This window comes from Pseudochaenichthys georgianus, chromosome 22 (genome assembly GCF_902827115.2).
Source record: "Pseudochaenichthys georgianus chromosome 22, fPseGeo1.2, whole genome shotgun sequence".
Classification (NCBI taxonomy): Eukaryota; Metazoa; Chordata; class Actinopteri; order Perciformes; family Channichthyidae; genus Pseudochaenichthys; species Pseudochaenichthys georgianus.
In genome coordinates, this window is record NC_047524.1 from 14,608,464 (window position 1) to 14,629,448 (window position 20,985).

Below are 20,985 nucleotides of genomic sequence, written 5' to 3' on the forward strand. Positions count from 1 at the left end.
GGAGGGTGTACTAGCCCCCTACTCTGCTTTGCGTTCCATAACAAAGTCTTTAAGTGTTACCTGAACACCCCGTGTTACCAAAACACTATTTTTCACCCGTCGGTGCTGTGATACTTGTTCCTCAGTACAACTCGCCTAAAAACTGATCGTAAACCCTGGCTACGATGGATATCCCAAATATCCTACTTTCGAGCAGTCCCTCTCATAAATGTCATGGAGAAATTAATTAAGTTTAAATTTAAAACATTAAAAGAAAAAATACATGGATAAAAGTTACAGTGCAGTCTAAGATATGAATAGTTCAATTAAAAGCAGCGACAAAAAGAAAAGTCTTCAGCCTGGATTTAAAAGTAGTCAGAGTTGCAGCGGACCTGCAGGTTTCTGGGAGTTTGTTCCAGATATTTGGAGCATAATAACTGAACGCTGCTTTACCATGTTTAGTTCTGACTCTGGGGACAGAAAGCTGACCAGTCCCTGAAGACCTGAGAGATCTGGATGGTTCCTAATTTAGCAGGAGGTCAGAAATGTAATTTGGGCCTAAACCATTCAGTGCTTTATAAACCAGCAGCAGTATTTTGAAATCTATTCTTTGACACACAGGAAGCCAGTGTAAAGACTTCAGAACAGGAGTGATGTGATCCACTTTCTTAGTGTTAGTGAGGACTCGAGCAGCGGCGTTCTGAATCAGCTGCAGCTTCCTAATAGATTTTTTAGTGAGACCTGTGAAGACACCATTGCAGTAGTCGAGTCTACTGAAGATAAAAGCATGGACAAGTTTTTCCAAATCCTGCTGTGACATTAGTCTTTTAATCCTAGATATATTCTTTAGGTGATAGTAGGCTGATTTAGTAACTGTTTTAATGTGACTGTTGAAACTCAGGTCAGAGTCCATGACTACACCTAGATTTCTGGCTTTATCTGTTGGTTTGAACATTGCAGACAGAAGCTCAGCGCTCACTTTTATACGTTCTGACTTTGCTCCAAAAACCATTACCTCAGTTTTATCTTTGTTTAATTGGAGAAAGTTCTGACACATCCAGTCATTGATTTGATCAATGCACTTACTCAGTGTTTGAATTGGAGCATAGTCTCCTGGTGAAATTGTTACGTAGATTTGTATCTGCATAGCTATGGTAACTTATGTTGTTGTTTTTCATTATCTGAGCCAGTGGTAGCATGTAGATGATAAAGAGAAGAGGCCCCAAGATGGAGCCTTGAGGAACCCCACATGTCATATTTGTCAACTCAGATGTGTATGTACCTATAGAAACAAAGTTGTTTCTGTCCTATAGGATTCAAACCAATTTAGAACTGTTTCCGAAAGTCCCACGCAGTTTTCCAGTCGGTCTAGTAATATGCTGTGGTCAACAGTGTCAAACGCAGCACTGAGATCTAATAATACTAACACTGAAGTTCTGCCACTGTCTGTGTTTAAGTGGATGTCATTAAAGACCTTTACAAGAGCAGTCTCAGTGCTGTGGTTTGGACGAAAGCCTGACTGGAACACATCGAAACAGTTATTTAAATGCAAGAAATTACTCAACTGTTGAAAAACCACTTTTTCAATGATCTTACCTAGAAATGGGAGGTTTGATATGAGCCTGTAATTGTTCATTACTGAAGCATCTAGATTATTCTTTTTTAAGAGCGGTTTAATGACTGCAGTTTTCAGGGCCTGTGGAAAAATACCTGAGTGAAGAGATTTGTTTACTATATGAAGTAGATCTGAGGCCATGCAACGAAAAACATCTTTGAAAAATCCTGTTGGAATAATATCAAGGCAGCAGGAGGAGGATTTCAGAAGTTGTATAATGTCCTCTAGGTTTTTATCATTAATCTGATGGAATTATGTCATGGTGCTTGAATTGTTATTAGGTGGACACAGAGACAACACATTTGCTGTTCCTGATGCAGAGGCACTGACTGCTTGTCTGATTTTCTGAATTTTGTCAGTGAAAAAGGAGGCAAAATCATTGCACGCCCTGGTGGATAGAAATGCAGAGGCTACTGACACTGGGGGGTTAGTTAGTCTGTCGACGGTAGCAAACAAGGCACGTGCGTTGTTTTTGTTTTTGGTAATGATGTCAGAGAAGAACGATTGTCGTGCGTTTTTCAATTCCAAATTATAAAGGCCAAGTCTCTCTTTATAGATTTCAAAGTGAACCTGGAGATTTGTTTTTCGCCACCTGCGTTCAGCTTTTCGACATTCTCTTTTTTCTGTTTTCACGGTCATGGCCTTTCCCCATGGAGATATTTTCTTGCCAGACACTTCCTTTACCTTAGTTGGAGCAATGGCATCTATAACATTTTTAATTTTTGAATTTAAAATGATCTACTAGCTCATTTACTGAGATGTTAGCAGGGGCAAGTGTGGAAAAAAAATTCTGAGTAAACATTTCCCTAGTATTTTCAGTTAAATATCGCTTTGTGGTTATCTCTTTCTGAACATTTTTGTGAACAGAAATAGAGCTCTCAAAGAAAACACAGGAATGGTCAGAGAGCGCAACATCAGTCACCACAACCTTAGAGATATTCAGACCCTTTGAGATAATTAAGTCCAGAGTGTGCCCCTTATTGTGCGTGGGCTCCGTCACATGCTGAGTCAGTCCATAGTTATCAAGAACACAAAACAGTTATTTTGCCCCTCTGTCCTGGGGGTTGTCAACATGGATGTTAAAATCACCAACAATGACTAGACGGTCAAAGTCAATACACACTATAGACAGCAGTTCAGTAAAGTCATCAAAAAATCTTGCACAGTATTTGGGTGGTCTATAGATATTTAGGAACAGAGCTCGAGAGGAGCATTTCAGCCACATATTTAAAAGAATCAAAGTTTCCATACGATGACTTCCTGCATTGAAGGGAATCATTGAACAGAATAGCAACTCCACCCCCTTAACAAATAATAAGTCTCGGGTAAATAATAAAAAAGGCAACAGCAGATACGGCAAAAAACCTAGAATGCTTTAAATATTCACGCTTGCCAATCAAGAAAATCAGGAACAGATTGTGACTCTTCTGGTGCTCGTAAATACAGTATGGCAAATTCTGCTCAAACAAATAAACAACATTTGTTACCAGGAAGCATTTAGAATATATCGGACCTTGTGTTTTCAATCTTCTCCATATTGCTGGAAACATTACTTTAGCACACTTTCAAAGAGAATCTGTCTTAGATCCCCCTGCAGCAGATTTCAGTCCAGCAGGGCACAGCCAGTCATTCATAAGAGAGAGAGGTGCTGAGTCTGGTTGGCCACAGTGACGTTCTGACCTCATTTCTGCCTCAATGCTAAAATTAAAGAGGGAAATTGGCCACCTGCTGTGGCAATCAGTGTTACTAGTAAATATAGTACAAATGAGTGCATCTTTTTCAGCTAGGATTCCTCTGCGTAGCCAGAGGGTGAGCTGTTGATGCGGCTTAAAGACTGATCTACCTTGTTTCTTTGCTTAAATTGCAAGCTTGTTATGTTTTCATCAGCAAAAATGGCTTCCCAAAATAGTACTGCAGAGGATGTTATTGACTCGAATATTCAGTAAACTGCCAAATGAATGCAGTGTAGAGAGGCAGAGGCTGGAGCTGAGTTAGCTTTGCAAGAGGAACTGGCCCTCGGGACCCTGGGCATCAGAAACTTGCGTGCATTGCATCATGGTACATGTAGGCACGCCACTGCTCATTAACACTGATCAGATATCCATATAAAGAGGTTCACATTGTTCCTTTAAAACCAGAGGCTATGTTTGAAACGCATATCAGAGAGGAAATGACTTCACATTAATAATGTATTGTGGGAAATAGATGTAACACTAAAATGTTTAATTAATTTAAATTATTGATTTGTGTGATTATACACAATTATATGTGATGCAGAGAAGAAGTATTGCTTGAGTATCATTTGGTTAATGGTGTAATTAATCATTAGGTAGGCAGTACGCAGTGCACAGAGATCGCATATGAAGTACCCAATATCTCAGTATATTATTTTGATCAGAGCCTTATCATGAGTAGAGTGTGTGCACATTATTCATAGACACTCCAGTTTGATCTCTGTGGAGGAAGGTCAGCACACCAGCACATTGAGAGTGGAAGAACGACTTTGTGGAGATTAGAAGGACGGTTTTATCCTCAGTCCGCTCCTCCTCAGGATGTTCACCAGACAGATGTCAGGGTGACCTCCGTACAGACTCTTAGTTGGTAGATTGACATCAAATCATTAATTGGTACAATATAACGGTAAACACGTTATATTCCTCCATGTTTGGAGAACCTAAAGCCTTGGAGAATTTGCAGTATAACATTTCAAAGATTGTTTAATTGACCTTGTTCTGATCTTCTAGCTCTTTAGTAAATTGATTTTTTTTATCCCTTAGGGGGCAGCACAACAAGCTTTAAATGAAGCAGTGTCTTAAGTATAGCTTTAAAATTGATATTATGGTCATGTTAGCAAACATTTTCCAATTTCATCCAGCTGATATGGAGCACCATTAGAATATCTTTCCAATATTTACTCAACGTTTTTGCTTTATTTTTTGTTCTCTGCTTACTAGAAATAGAATTATCTGACTCTTTAACTAACTTTATCCGCATGTCGTCTGGTTGTGGTCAGCTAATTTAAGTGTAGATTGGGATTTAAGAACTCTTGTGCTGAAAACAGCTGACTGCTGTGCTGATGAGAGCAGTGGGAGTGAACCAAATGATACGATTGAGAACTGAAACAAAACCAGGCTAGCTGTTTCCTCCTGTTTTCATTGCGCTATGCTTGGTTAGCCTGCTGCTAGCTGGAAGGGAATAATAAGAGTACAGACATGAGATGGCTATTCATCTTTTCATGCTACAGTTTGGGTGTCTCTGTTGAAAATAGTCTACAGTACAATGTAAATGTTGTGTTACTCCATATGACCAGAATAACTGTGGAATTTATTTCCTGCTTCAACATCATGGTGCGGTGACTGAATTATGATCGACCAGCTTTGCATAAGATGTAAAGTTGTACAGCAACACACTAGATGGCATGTAGGGGGGTAGAGAGATAGAGAGGCTGTTTTTTTAATGGTTGTGTACTTGTTCGAAGGGCCTTATTTTTTAACAATATTAGCCTTGCTGGTGTGTATACCATTTTTTTTATCCTTGTAGTTAAATTCCTTTGTCACTGTTCATGACATCTTGTACTGTATATTGAGAATTGAGCCTGCTTCTAGTGTTGGTTTGCCCTGGTGTTTCACACATGGGTAATTCTACATCCACCAGCCGGATGACATTAAACATCATTATTTATTTGGCTAATAGCATTTCCTGACAGGAAAACTTTTTCCTGAGTTTCAGCATTTTTCCAGTGAGGACAGTCACCCTGTGGCTGCTCCAAGAAGGTTATTTACTGAATTATCGGGACAAATTTGCCATGTCAAACTCAAAGCAGATTTGTTGTCTCAGGACATTCTATAAACCTTGGTAAACTGGCATCTGCCATCACATCATTGTTTTACCCAATTGTTAGCATATAATGATGTTGTAAACAAACTATACTGATGTTTTGGCATTATTTTTGCTTCAGAAAATAAGGATTATTGGTCTTTTAATGACCTCTCAATATGAGAGTGTCACCAGATAAAGAAGGTAGATTGACATTTTGCAGTTTATTTGGATTGTGGATTTTAAATGTAATGGCAGCAAAAGGCATGTATTTATACATACATGGACAGTGTCAGTTTTGTTTGACTGGTTGTAGCAGTAAAGGCTGTAGCTTTGACAGTCATGAGCTTGACATTTACAAACGCTCCGTTTCATGGCTTCATAAAAGGTTGAACCACACATGAAGAATTCATGGCAAAAACACATCACATTTATGTAGTGAAAGCTTTTCACCATTACATCAAGCTTTTACTTTATCAACATCATTACATTACATTACATGTTACTTGTTAGACGCTTTTATCCAAAGCGACTTACATACTCAATACTGTGGACAATCCACACAGGAGCAATTTGGGGTGAAGTGTCTTGGCCAGGGACACAACGACATGCTGACTGCATTGGGGTTTGAACATCAACGCTCTATCCACTGCGCCACACGCCTCCCATCACATGTTCTGTTTCCATATCCCAAGTCACCTTGAATTAAAAATGCTTATTGGCCTATGTGTATGCTGCATTTTATCTTCATATTCATAACTGGTTTACAGAGAAAACAGAGATGGTGTGTCAGAGGATCTGTGTGTCATTGTTGATAAAGGACAGTCTCAGGAAAAAATTGCTGGTACAATATACCAGCTAACTGAAGCCAAGCTGCAACCAATTCAATCATAAATTGAGTTATGGGACTTCATTACTTTGGAAATACCGAAAGCCTGATTCACCGCACATGAATGGGTCTTCAGAAGTCTTTCTGGATGAAGACATATTCGAGAGTCTAAGCTGAAATTTTTCTTTATGGAAGTGACATATAAAGTCTGATATAATGGAAATATGGTATCAGTTAAACCAGACAGAGCTGAAGTGCTGAGTTCTTTTTATCGCCTTTTCTTTGCATAAGCACAACATAATTCCCATTCTGCTCACCGGCTCGGCTTGCTCTAACTTAATGGATGAAGTTACTCAGTGTGAATTAATGGACTGGTGTAATCCGTCTGTGAAAGATATTTCCAAGCTGCTTATTCACTTCAAGCACCTGAGCTCAACACTCGTTATTTTTTATTCTTTTATATGCCTCATTGAAATCCTTGCTAAACAATTCCCAGCCCAAACTCTATGTATAATCATTTTCTGAATAAGGGATTGTTTTGAGAACAAACATCTTTTTGAAATGTCTGCTAAGAAGAAAAATTGGATTTCCTTGGCCCATGCTTTTCTACTATGTTTCTTCAGCTGCGTATCAACTATTGTTCTTCATTACCGTTTCTGTGTATTTTGGATGAATTACATCTAATGAACAGATTTGTTATCACTTTCATTTCTTCAAAAAAAATGTTTAAGATGTAAAGGGAGAACTGTGTTTGAGGCATTACAACATATGGTTTTGTAGGAAGAGTCATAGGACACTTGGCTAAAATCTCTATAATGCTGCCCAAAGTTATGGCATTATGTTTTTCATATATTAAAGTTAATTGATTATCTTTGGGTTTTAGGTTGCTGGTCCGATAAGCAAAAAACATCACTCTGATTCTATCTCTATAAGTAATTTTTTACTTCTGGGTTTTACTATTTTCATACCTTTTTTATAGAAACTGAAAAATAATGAATAGATAATGAAAACATATTTCCTCTTTTCTACCACATGCACTATACATTGTATTAATTGTATCCTGTTAGAAGACTAAAACCAGATTTGGTTTAGTGTTTATCTTCTTTTACTACTCAAGGCTCATGTAATATTTGTACACAAACACCTTGTAATTAGCTAAATACAACTTAATTGTGCCCGCATGAGGCTCTAGCACCACGCTCTTTAAATGATAAAATAGCTAACGAACTGCATTAGTTACATCTGGACTCACATGAATTGAACACAGCTGTTTTAAAAAACAACTAATGCAAGACTTATTCCTGAACCAAGACAAAACATTCCTGCAAAAAGCAGGTGGAAACATTTGGGACATTGTTTTTCCAGTAAAAGATCGAGTTAAGCTCTTTAATTTGTGTCGAGCAGACTTATTTGTTGTGTTTAATTATTCACAAGACCACATTGCATCCCCGTAACTCTAACCATGTGGTTTTCATTGTAACCATGACAATGAAGGGCCTCTAATCTTGACTTAGTCACTTCAATGCAAACCATGAGCTTTCCTTTGTTTTTGTGCCAAACCTTAACCGGAGAGCTGTCCCATCATCAAACCATATTTAACTTATGTTTTGGAACATAGGATTGATTGATTTAATATGAAAATACTTGGCTGTTCTCTTTTCCTTATGCAACATTTTCCTCTGGACTCTGCCACCTCTCTGATCTTGTCCCGACAAAGCACTTTTGAAAATCACTGCAGTGTGAAACATATCTAATTTAATAGACATGAAACACACTGTGAAACTGGAAGTATTCCACCCTGGAGGATCAATGCAATCAACAATAGCCATGTATAAATTGTTGTGAGTTTTCTGTTTACTAATGCATGTCCTCTGAATTGTTCCAATATGGCAGGTCATCCGCTTTACATGTAGTTGCTCAGTTCCTCTTGACAATGAGCTCCACGGAAAAGCATCCTGGATTGTCATCAAAGTAGCTTCTCTGCTGGCTGACGATAAGGCACTTAATTCACTCCTCTCTTATTCCCTCTTATCCAGAAAAGAAAATGCCATCATTTGTGCCTTTTATTTTTCTCCAAACTTGACACGTTGGATAGGAAATGAGTGGGAGGAAAATAATGTAATTCTGAGTTCTAGGGGCATTCCCAAAAAATGGTTTGCTATTTTATGTCAAAAATAGAGTTCTAATGTTTTTTATTTTTGCTAAGCCCCCTCTTTACAATTTTCCGGTTTCCATATTCAGAAATCTATCCTTAGCTGCTTTTATTCCGTAATTACAGATGAATAGCTCTGCTTTTCAAATACATGACACCCAGTAACCCTTTATCATCATTATCATAAACTGCTTTTTATAAACTGCTGCTAATATCTCGATTTGTCCTGTTTGACCTGCGTGACCTTGCCTTACAGGCTCCAGAAAACAGTCATGTCTCTGTTCAGAGGCCATTTGATGGGTTAAGATACAATGACCCACTGGGACATGATATTTCCCTCAGTGTCTACTGGTCATGCTAGTTAGTATTTCCAATGTCTTGTGTCACGTGAAAAGTGCCCTCGCTCTCCGTCATCCCACAGAACAACACCACGTCTGTGGCTCGTTTGTTGTGAGTGTTTGGTCAGTCTGCAGTGTCTTTATTTCTGGATCAATGTTGTGTTTCACACTGTACGGCCATCGCCTGTCTCAGTATGTCATTTCAGAGATATTTGGGACTAAGGCCTTCAGCATGCACTGGGCTGAGGGAAAAATCACAATCGACCACAAAACGGTTTAAGTTTGGTTTATGCCAAACTGTATTTTTGAAAAATAAATAATTAGATAAGCCTGTTGACACTATTCCCTGAATTGATTCACATTTATATCCTTAGACAGTACATCCATTTAAACATTCTTGCATATGATATAATATGATTTAATGAATGTTGTACTTTATAGAGCTATAGTAATCCATCAAAGGCGTTGAAATTGCTAAATCATTTATGCACTAACCTTTGATACACTTCCTCTGATAAAGAACTGTTAACCAATGATAGACATAAATTCACATTCTCACTCTTTAACTGCTTCTTCTAGTTTATTGTTGAATATTTGTGCCTTTCAGAATAATATTATAATTGCACATTGTTAACTGTAAATCAGATATCCAGAGGTGCTGACAGTTGTTTGTAAAGCCTTCAGCAGCTTCTGCAGATACTTTTCTCAGGCTCCATACAGCCTGGAACAATTGTGTGTGTGTGTGTGTGTGTGTGTGTGTGTGTGTGTGTGTGTGTGTGTGTGTGTGTGTGTGTGTGTGTGTGTGTGTGTGTGTGTGTGTGTGTGTGTGTGTGTGTGTGTGTGTGTGTGTGTGTGTGTGTGTGTGTGTGTGTGTGTGTGTGTGTGTGTGTGTGTGTGTGTGTGTGTGTGTGTGTGTGTGTGTGTGTGTGTGTGTGTGTGTGTGTGTGTGTGTGTGTGTGTGTGTGTGTGTGTGTGTGTGTGTGTGTGTGTGTGTGTGTGTGTTTATCCTCAAACAAAACTAGTTTTTACAACGTGTCCACGGACCACTTAGAAGTACACACATGCCTGAGAGACAAGATCAAATCCTGTTTATTGTCTCAACTCAACACATCTGGCTCATCGATGCATAAAGAGGGCCTGAATGTCAGTCTGACCTGGAGTAGGACAAGTCCGTAAAGTACTGCTCATAAAGCTCAATCTTGTACATGGGTCAGGATGTGTCAAGATTGATATCAACTTAGAGCACCTCTCTTCTTCATTATCCGAATGATGGATGACACTGTTTGGATTACATTTTAAGAGTAGAAGTGCAAAGAAAGGGTTTTTGAAAAAGTGACATGTCTGATTCAACACATCAACGGCAAACTTGTTCATACAATGATGGCCTTGTGTTTTTTTTCTCACGATATTAATCACAAGCCAAAAAGTGTTTGTATTGGCTCTTGAACAGTGGATTTTCTTCCCTGAAAACCTAAATAATGGTCTTTAAAATGATAACAAATCACATAGGAAACTCATAGAATATTCCTATGAGAGGAAGCTGGTCATCGACTGTTGCAGGCAGGGCTGGAAGGCCAAGAGGAAGAACAGTACAGATGAAAAATAGCCTCTTGTCTAACTCTGATACATTTACAGAAATGTTGATTCATGTGTTTTTTTAAAAGCCCATCGAGGTTGGCAGCGGGGAGGCTTTGCAGGCCAATCACTCCTCAAAGCCCTTAGTGCACAGGGCATCCCAGGTGCAAAGAGGAGAGCCAACTGAGGCAGCAGAGAGACCCTCAAGATGGCTCTGGATCAGGAGAGGAGGTCCAGGGGGAGGAGCTAAGGCCACATGAAAACAAGTCATGGTGTGATCAACCATGGCTGCGTCACCAAGGCGAGGGTGCATGATATTAAAAAATCGAAACACCCGAGGACCCCTGGTAACATCTCTCAAGATGTGTTCAGGAGCATCATAATGTGTTTTTTACCAATCTGGTCAGGTCATTTGTGTGTAATAAGCCACAAAGTAACATATAACGGCTTTTATGAGGAATGGATTCAGTCCAGAAGAAGTCAATTGCTTTCATGTTACCTCATACAGCTAATGGACTGAGAGGGCATGCATGTCGAAGGAATTTAATCGAGTTGAGTAGCTTGCATAATGAAAATGTTTTTCATAAAGGACTCTGTTTGTTGAAAATATCCAGTTCTATATATTCGAGGCATACTGTGAATTAGGGTTGCAAAATTCCGGGAATGTTCAAAGATAGAAACTTTCCATGGAAATAAACGGGAATTAACGGGAGTTTATGGGAATTAACGGGAGTTTATGGGAATTAACGGGAGTTTATGGGAATAAACTGGGAATTTTCTAAATTGAAGGTTGGCTCTTCATAGGGAACTTAAATATACTTGGGGAAAGTACATTTTAGCATAATCTTGACTAAAACAAACAGATGCCATTCAAGTACACTTGAATATCCATGCCATAGCACACTGCTTACTGCATGGCTATTGAGACCACACAAAGGTTCGCAACAGGCTCACAAATGTGAGAGTAGAAAAACTGGTTGGCATTCGGGCAAACCTAAGGCTCTCTGAGCCGGACACAGAGCCATCCTCAACAAGGCTGGACAGTGACACTGAAGAGGAAGAGTTGGATGTTGAGGAAGTGGACATGTTGTTGGATGTTGATGAGGCCCAGGAAGAGCCCATTGACTGAAAGGGTTTAGTAAAAATGCAGAGGATTACTTGAAGGAAGTTTTGCACTTTTAATGGGACTTTTTGGAGGGAGAAGGGCTCTTTTCATTTAACATTTTGAATGGGACTTTATGGGGATTTTTGGATGGGGGGTGCATTTTTGTTCATTTTTTAATGAGTGGATTAATATTTAACTCAACACTCCTGTTTTCGTTCTTCAATGAAACAAATAATTGTTCAATAAAATAATTCAAACTTGTTCTGTTCTACTTTCTTTTTTTTAAATCTGTTGAAATGTCATGTTGTTTGTTTAATTTTGCATCGAATATTTCCAAAATTCCCCAGCTTAACTTCCCATGGAAACTTTTCGGAAATTTACCGGAAAGTTTCCGCCCCTTTGCAACCCTATACTGTGAATACATGTTTGCATTTGCTGCAATTTACTTCATTTGATGCACCTCACTAGCATTGTATGTGAAAGGGTGCCAGAACCTCACTTTGCTTTATTTAAGGGGCACTATTTTGCTCATTTTCAGGTTCATATTTGTATTTTGTGCCTCTACCGTGACATGTTTAAATGCCTTAATGTTCAAAAAGTGCATTATTTTTCTCATCCTGCCTGTTTTTTAGTGCCTGTGCTGCAGCTGGCCTGCTCTGTTGTGATTGGTCAACCGCTTAGAGATATTCCACTCTTAGCCTATCAAGCACAATGTGTTGGAGCGGTGGCCTGTAGCGTGTGTTACCTTCAGTCTCTTAATCTGTCTGAAAACAAACTGGTTGTGTTTGTAGACAGACAGACAACTCAAACTGCAGGATGTGTTGATGTTCACTTCCTCTCCTGGTTTTAGTTTGGACAGCGACCGTTCTTCAGATACTAATTTTAACAGTGTCACTGTCCACTGACCTCCACCCAGGCACCTCTTTGTTTCCTCAAGGATTATCAAAACGATTGCACAGTAATGAGTGAAATGCTTGTTTAGCAGCTTTAAACTGTTTGTATATTTTGACTTAACCTCATAAACAAGACCTCTAACCACTCTCTGTGTCTGTCTGTCTCTCTTTAGTCAGCAGTTCCTGCCACGCTCTCTTGGACAGATTTCTGGAGGAGAGTATCTCAGATCAGCTGTTTGCTCTTCATCATGACTCAGAAGATGACAGCCAAAGTAAGAGTTTTGTGCTTGCTGATGTGCCAACATACAGAAACATTACACATTGCAATGATTACGCATCAATGTAAGAAGTCATTGATCTAAGTGAATGGGCGCTCGACTGGAAGGCAAAGATAAATGTACTGACTCTTAAAACTTTAAATCTCTTTAAAGGTCAGGAATGTATTGACCTCAATCTACCAAAAGAAAAAGTTGTGGTTTAGAAAACATCTCATTACGAAGTTCAGGTGCTCTGTTCGATGAAAACAAACAAACAAAGGAACATCATTAAAGGCAGCCAAGTTTATTAATGAATGTTGATTTCGATTAGATAATTCAATAATGTGCCTCGTATTTCCGTCCTTTATCCCCAGAGGGATTCCTTCCTGTGGCTGTAGTGTCAGTTTCCTCTCTAACCATCACATGATATCTTGAATGCCTCGTCTGTTTTGTCCCATTGAAACAACAATAAAAACAACACAGACAGATGCACAATTACTCAAAATGTACAAAGAGTCCTTTCTGTTTCTGTCTGGCTGTTTAGGAAATTCGGGATTTCAATTTAATTTAGAGGAAATGTAGGCCATGAGCCAAGGAAGTGATTAGTCTGTGGTGGAGGTCATGATCCATGTGTGACTCCAGAACACCATATTCTAACATTGGTAAATATGTCTGATTGTAATGAACTACAGGGACTACTCCAAATAAAAATCACCTGGTTTAAGAATCACGTGTTTATTGATGCAGCTCTGGATCCAAAAAGTACAAAATGTACACCTTTGGTTATTAAATAGGAAACTAAGATGGATTTGTCGATTGTGAAGTTACTTTTAAAAGATGTTGTACATTAAACAAACTAACATCATCCTATTTGCTTATATTGACTCTGGCATTGCCTTGTTTTGGGAGGAATCACAATTGCAGTTTGGTTCTTGTAAAGTTGAGTTATTTGGTTGGTTTTGACATTATATTTGTTGTCTTTTAAATAACCCTGTTTTTGTACTTTTAGTATACAATAATTATTTTGCCACATGTCTGCCTTATTTCACCCTTCAAAAAGATAAAATAGAACTTTGGATAGAAAATATATAATCTACTTTTATTTATTTTAATATGAGGCATTTATGTTAAGTGAATCCCCCACATCTTTGAATATTTACAAAAAAAAGCTTCACTCTTTCAGTCAACTCCTGTGATTTCGAGTCACTGTGCCACTGGACATTATCAAATCACAGCGACCGGAGCGACTGGTCAGTGGTGTCGCCGCAGCAACCAGAAAGCTCTCAGACGGGGCTGATGCCTGTGACCGACCACTCAGTGGGAAACTCTGACGGTAAGAGAAGAGACATTGAATGCAAATAAATCAATGCTTTGAGAGACTGCACATGCCTTTATTCTTCAAAATATGTCCCAGTGATGGATCTTTGAACTCAAAGCTCTTTTGAGTCAGTGTTCCTCCTGTGACATTTGTTTGAGATTTGTTCTAATGTTATTCGTCAAATGATTTATACTTCTGAAAGAAATATGGCTGCCACAAAGCTGTCATGCATTAATTTCCAACTTTATTTAATCACTATAGGGCACATCCTGCTCCTAAGCTCCTCCCCTGCCACCGAGGCCTCTGGGAGATGCGAATTCACCCTAACCAGCCCAGTGTTGCCAGGAAACGACAGGCACTGCATCTTGCAGGTTGCGCTGTATGAGTCCGGTCCAGCAGCAGGGAACCTCACACTCCGGATCAAACCGGTCCACTCGGAATCAGATGTTCACCCTGTGCTTATCAACCACAGGAGGCGGGATGAACGCAGGTCAGTGAACACACCCAGATCCAGCTCTGCAATGCTGTTTGTGTGCAGTATTGATGTTTATTTATTATGCAGCACAACACGGCCATTTAACTAGTGTCCATAAAGCAAAACCCTGCATCTTACCTGATTGAAGTGCTTGTCAAGCTGAGGGCCAGCCTATGAAATAACTAAGAGCTCACTGCAATGAAAGTTGACATATGCTTTCAGAGCACACAAGGGCACAGAAAGTAATACCTTCTACTTCTGTGGTTCTAAAGAAAAATAAAGAAAGTGTATCTCAGCTGCCATGCGGGACAAACTTTAGAATTGTGTCCATGTGGGCACAGCAGTCCCCTGTATCTCCTCTTGATCTAATGCTGACTGCAGCCTTCTTTAGTTTAGAGAAACTAAAAGCACTCATGTGTCTAGATGCAGTCTCTGGAAACACATGTATATAATTTGGTTTGGACAGAAGAGGGATGGATGTGCATATGCAATAAGTTTGTACATTGGCTTTGTTAATGTCCGTGCAGTAATGGACTGAGCAATTTCATTATGAGTGGTTTCAGTTATGCAGCCCACTATTCATCGCATGCTGGATGGAGACTTCTAGACGCTCTCTCCATATAATGCACAATTCCCGACTGATGACGCATCTTTTACTGTAGTGCTGTTAGTTGTTACATTGCACCTGTACTGCTTTCAGAAAGAATCAAATGCCCTAATTGGGCTTTTTTCCTGTAAACCAGAAGCTTAAATGCCCTGAAAATGGCCCAGAGATTGCACACATTACCTTCATTTTAATGTATGTTCCCGACAGTGAAACATCAAGTAAAAGCACGGTATATTTAAAGAATTGAACTCTGAGAGGTGGATTATATGCAGCATTGCACAATTTATGGCATCTCAGGTGGAAAAAAAATGAATACAAGGAGGTGACAGATGTACCATAATATGAACAGGTACCCTTTGAAGCTTTTTAAGTAGTAGCTGTATGTTTCACTGAGCTGTATTGTTTGTTTATTGTGGTTTATTGACATTTCAGCTGACTGCTTAATGGAAAATGGTTGCTGTGTTGGGTAAACATGCGCCAATAAAATCGCTTAAGATGGTGATATAAATACGACTTTTATAATGTACAATGCAGATTTTTAAAAAAGCCTTTGTTTTATGAGGAATAAAATATTCAACATGTTTGTTAGGTTAGTCACCTTGTGAAAAATCGGAATCGCTTCAACGATGTGTTTTTTTGCATTGACATGTGAAAGGTAACCCTGTTTGCATTTAGAATTGTATTTTATTATTAGTTTCAATTGGTGTTAACAAACAGCCAATGTTCACCATGGCTTCTCTATGCCCAGACTGCTAGAAGCTGAGGTTAAATGGACTCTTTAAAGATATTTTATAAACATGGTCAAAATTCTCTATATTGGATATTTCTGCAGATCACAATATTTATGTTATTTACTGATCTTCTTGGTGAAGCAGTCACCAAGAAGATCAGTAAATAACATACATATTGTGATCAATAACATCAGGTTAGATAACCGCAACTGACCAGAGTTAACCTTTTCTTACTACGTTTTCTAATGATATTAACTAATGTTACTAACCACGTCAGCTCAGGGATCAACAACAGGTGACAGTAAAGTCACTAAGAGGTACTGCAAAATAAAAAAATACAGTTTTGGGCCTTATGCTGATAGCATTTTTATTTATCTTTTATATATATTCATAAAAGCTAATAAATTAAAAAAGGAAGTTGTGAATTCCTACTTTAAAAGACATGTCACTATGATTGGCTGATGCAGGGCTGAGTGGGAGGTTCTGGATGCTATGATTGGTCAGGTGGACGAGCCCTTTCAGATGATCCTTCTCTATACTTCCTGTTTGGGGAAAGATGGAGGGACTGTGGCTCTGGACTCTCTGGAGCTCATAGACTGTGGCTCAGGTGAGTTATCACCTTATTTAAAAGTTGTAACGATTTATATTCAAACCAAACACTGTACCTTTTCTTTTAATTTATTTTTTGTAATTTTATTTTTTACCTTAAAATCTGTTCATGTTCCAGATGATTAAAAACATATTTTCCCCCTTTCAGCTCAAAACAGAAACACTGAAAACATTTTCTCTTTGCAGATGAGTTTATCATTAACATATCAATATGTAAGATTTTCAATGCCTTATTTAATTTAAAATATAAAGTGAAACACAACACATACAATTCATTTTTTTTCTTATTATGTCAGTAACACATGAAAAGCATATATTCAATAGCAATTATGTATGCAGTTAAGCTATGTTATACTCCATGCGCTGCAAATAAATGAGGCAGGTATAGAAATAAGCTTTGGTTTCTGGCGGAGCATTAGACGCAACACACAATTTTTTTTGGCAAGGCAAAACAGTGAAGACTTCAGAAAGTTTCTGTCCACAAGCCAAGAATAGTTTAGCACGTAACACCCATGGAGTAACACCCTGTTAAAACAGCACATTTTATTTGTTGCTCTTTTTAATGATTAACAAATGATATCTTAAGGGTCATTTAGTGAGCTTGAGGGGTGGTCCTCTTGATCCCAGTCTTTGTGCTAAGCTAACTAGCTGCTGGTTGTAGCTCATTGAAAAAACAGATGTTTACTGTAAGTGGTGTTGATCTTGTTATCTTAAAAAAGAAAATCATATTTTCTTTACTTTACTGAACACATTCCTATCTTCAAATGTAAAAGACTTGTATTGTATCATTTTTGTGTGATTTCTGTGCTTGTAGAACACCAGGGACTTGGGCTGGATGCAAATTGTTGGGAATCTTTCCACTGTGTAAACTCAGGAGACTGCATCGACCTGAGCCAAGTCTGCAACTTCCACACCGACTGTCCTCTAGGAGAGGACGAGGGCTTCATCTGTGGTGAGGTTTAGTTTCTGATGAATAAAATCATTAGTTGCTCAATTTAACTCCGTTTTTGAGGGAAATCACAGCAATTCAATTTCTATTAGTAACACTTGGAAAAGCACTTGTGCAGTCAGCTTTAGAGTTTTTCCCGTGAATGATGAGGATTAATCATTTTAACTGTTTGCTTTGATCTACACATTCAACCGTTTCTGAGAGTGGGAGTGTGAAGACAACAATAAAAGTGAAAGATGTGTCTGTGTGCGGCCGTCAGTTTGTGTGGCCGTGGGTGGAGAGTTAGGGCCCGAAAAGTTGAGGAGTCCTAAAGCAGAAAATGGGGCTAATAGCAGGCCATTTGCATTAGTTGTATTCAATTAAGTTTAAATCCATTTAGATGTTATAATCCTTTGACTGGAGGTACCAGATTATTTCATGCCACAAAATATTTAAAGTACAGTGAGTTACTTTTATGTAGACGTCTAAAGTGTGAAGCCCCAATGCGGCTGTCCTCAAATTCTCGGCTAGTTTTCCTTTTTTCATAAATGATTTTATGGTATTCTCAGGAATTTGATATGCTTTTCAGAAATCATCCCTTTTATAATGTATAAACATACCATCTTTTGATAATAAACACCTGTAGTGAATTCATTAGTATTTAGAAGTCTTGAGATTTAGGTCACTAATAACAATTTCCTTTGTATTTTAAAACAGTAATCATTCATTTCAAAGGCATCATAACATTGACATATAAATGACTGTTATTAATAACCCACAGAAATATTGCGTGCAAGAGTCCATGTGCTCTTTCTCTTTCAAACACGAACTCACAAAGCGTAGTTGACTCAGTCTTAAAGTCAACATTTATTGGAAAATGATAGACGTAATCATTTCCATCTAGCAAAATATTCTGGTTTAGTCCATTTTTTTTCACTTTTAGCCTAAACCAAAAAAATGTGCGGTGGTCGATAAACTCGGCTTGCAGCACAAGGCCCAATCTAGTCCATTAAAGAGCCTGTGACACCATCCCAACAACTGTTGTGCAATGAAATATTGGGCTACTAGTAATCTCGAACCGTCAGTTTAAAAAAGAAAAAGCGATACCGTTTCGTTAAATATCAATAATTTCGAACATCGCGGGGAAATTCCTTCGCTCATTTTGAAGTTTTGGGGGAAGCCGGAAGTGACGTCAATGCGGGAACGCTTCGAGAGCCAAACACGGACAAAGTGTGTTGTGTCATGCGTAGAAATGGTGAATTACTGAGTTCAGGCACGTTAATAACGTTTTAATGAAGTTGACTACAGTATATTCATATTTGTCAGTGCTTTCATGTCAATTCGGCGACATAAACATAAATGATCGTGGTGAAGATGATGATTACATTAGGATTAAAAATCGGGAGTGAGAGCTGCTGAATTTCCTCCCGTCGGATGTGATATAAAAACAAATCGATTATTTTTGTGGTTATAAACTCAAGTGGATGAAACTACATTTATTAGTGCTTTCATGTCAATTCGGCGAACATATGATACATTAAATGATGAGTGAGGATGATGATTCAAAATCGTTTGTTTGAGCCGGTCTGCATTTACTGATGAGAAAACAAACCGATGCTTTTTGTAGTTGTAGTACACCAACGTGGATTAAACGTGTGGTTTTTTACCACAATGTTGGGGAAATTAATGGATACAATGCACGGATTATTATTATTATTCCCACTCCGATCGGGACACTAGGTCCACCGTTTCCCCGCAGCGAGGCTCCCCCCGTTGACAGTTTGCGTGGGCTGGGTGCAGTGGCGGACTGGCCATCGGGACGAATCCCGATGGGTCGGTACCGAAGTGGGCCGGTCGGATAAGTAACTAGCACATCCCCCATAGGCGGCGCGTGAGGCTCAGGTTTGAGAAGGCTAAATAACTTCTTTTACCTGACGCTGCCCGCCTCCGGCGTCTATAGAAAAGAGATCAACTCAGTGTGCGGAGTTTAAATCTCTCAAGTCATATTACAGGATAAAGAAAATACAGTTTAAACTGCCGTATGCAGAGAAGACGTCGACGTGTCGCACTTATCATTCATATTACATCATCAATCAGATCATCGATCATATAATATCATAATATATCATATATTTCCTTATCTGAGTCAGCTTCTCCAGCCTCATCTGGCCGTGCAACACTCACAGTGTCACAGACTGGATGCAGAAGTATTATTTAACACATTATGTTGACGAAACACTCGAGACAAATGTAATTAAAGTCAGATCCACTCGTGTTTTAGACGTGAACGCGCTCTCAGCTGGAGAGAGAAACCCTGGCTTGATTTACCGAGTTGATAACCAGCGTCGTAGGACCGCTTAGCGAGATCTCGTTTGTTAGTTTGTTGTTAGTTTGTTTGTTACTCAAACATATCCAGGGTCTGTTCAACTGGCTTCGTAGTACAGGGCACAGGTGGCGAGCAGCGCTAATGTCAAAGACACAGACATTATACATTATATTTGTATTTTACATCCCCCGCTCCCCCCGTTGACAATTTACTAGCGGTACCGAAGTGGGCCGGTCGAGAGTCCCGGGATGATTTTTAGTCCCAGTCCACCACTGACTACATGACCATATGATCGCCCATATTGACGCACCTCATTCCTAAACTTAGAAGATACAACATAAACCGATCCTTCAGCCTCATATGAGCTCTCAGACACGTTCAACATTAACCTGTCATCGCTGTCTGAGCTTGCTGCTGTGTGCGCCGTCGTGCGTTTACATCTGACTGTATATATATAAAGGTTTACATGCAGATGCTGGGATCCTGGACGGTGCAGCTGGAGCGCTGTGCCCGCAATGACGTCACCCATCATTTGGCGGGACTTGAAGAATCCGCGAGAAGATCCAGAAAATTGTCAACATTGAAGGCAGATTAATGGTTATCAAAGTACAAATATCCAAAATCAGTTCAGTAACGGTTTTCAAGGGGACAATATGTACTCAAATTGATGGGTTTGGATGATGGGAGAAAACCGTGTCACAGGCTCTTTAAATGGATGATCTAAAATAACTCTTATAGCCCCATAAATTACTTTTCGACAACCACAATTAGGGTGACAGTCTCTTCATAAATTACGACATGCATTTACAGCTTCATATGAAAACACCATAAAGGCTTTTAATGTTAAAAGTGAGCCCTACTGGCTTTGATGATTCACTTTATTTGTTTTCCATTACGAGAGTCAGGGCTGTGTTTTTCAATTGTTTTGTGGAAACTAACATCTGTTCTCTTTATTGTACATTTGCATAAGGTTTTTAGAAATAGTTGATTTTGGAAAATGTGCTCATTTGCTTTTTTTACGAGAATGAGTATAGAATATCTACACCAATCAATAGACATGAGATAGGTTTCAAAATGTACCCATCTTGTTCTTGGAAAGTCAAATAAGTGTATGTGTAAAATATGTATAAGTAATATATATTTCAATTGTATTAGTAAAAAGTCAAATCAAATTTGCATATTTCACAAAATGTTGAACTATTTTTCTAAGGTTAAAAAGAGATATGGAGGTTTCAGCTACATTGTTTGCAGCAGGTATTCGGAGTGGCTCTAAAGTATTGCCTTAGCAGTGAAGTTGTTATCCCAGTGACTCTTGGATGTATTAGAAACCAACTTTACAGCCTATATGATTCAACATGTGACTGAGACCATGTTGCAGTTGTTGAAAGGCAATTTGAAGTTGGTCAAATGTCCACCCTCTCCTTTAGGCCAC

At 38.8% G+C, this 20,985-nt stretch overlaps 1 protein-coding gene across 1 annotated transcript in view; it reads left to right on the forward strand.

The window, feature by feature from the left end:
* The window catches only part of ltk (leukocyte receptor tyrosine kinase), a 61,161-nt gene that overhangs the window by 16,022 nt on the left and 24,154 nt on the right, over positions 1–20,985 (forward strand). The window contains 5 exon segments of the mRNA XM_034111665.2: positions 12,476–12,574; positions 13,743–13,892; positions 14,139–14,367; positions 16,158–16,297; positions 17,114–17,251. Of these exon segments, the coding sequence (XP_033967556.1) occupies positions 12,476–12,574; positions 13,743–13,892; positions 14,139–14,367; positions 16,158–16,297; positions 17,114–17,251 (756 nt within the window).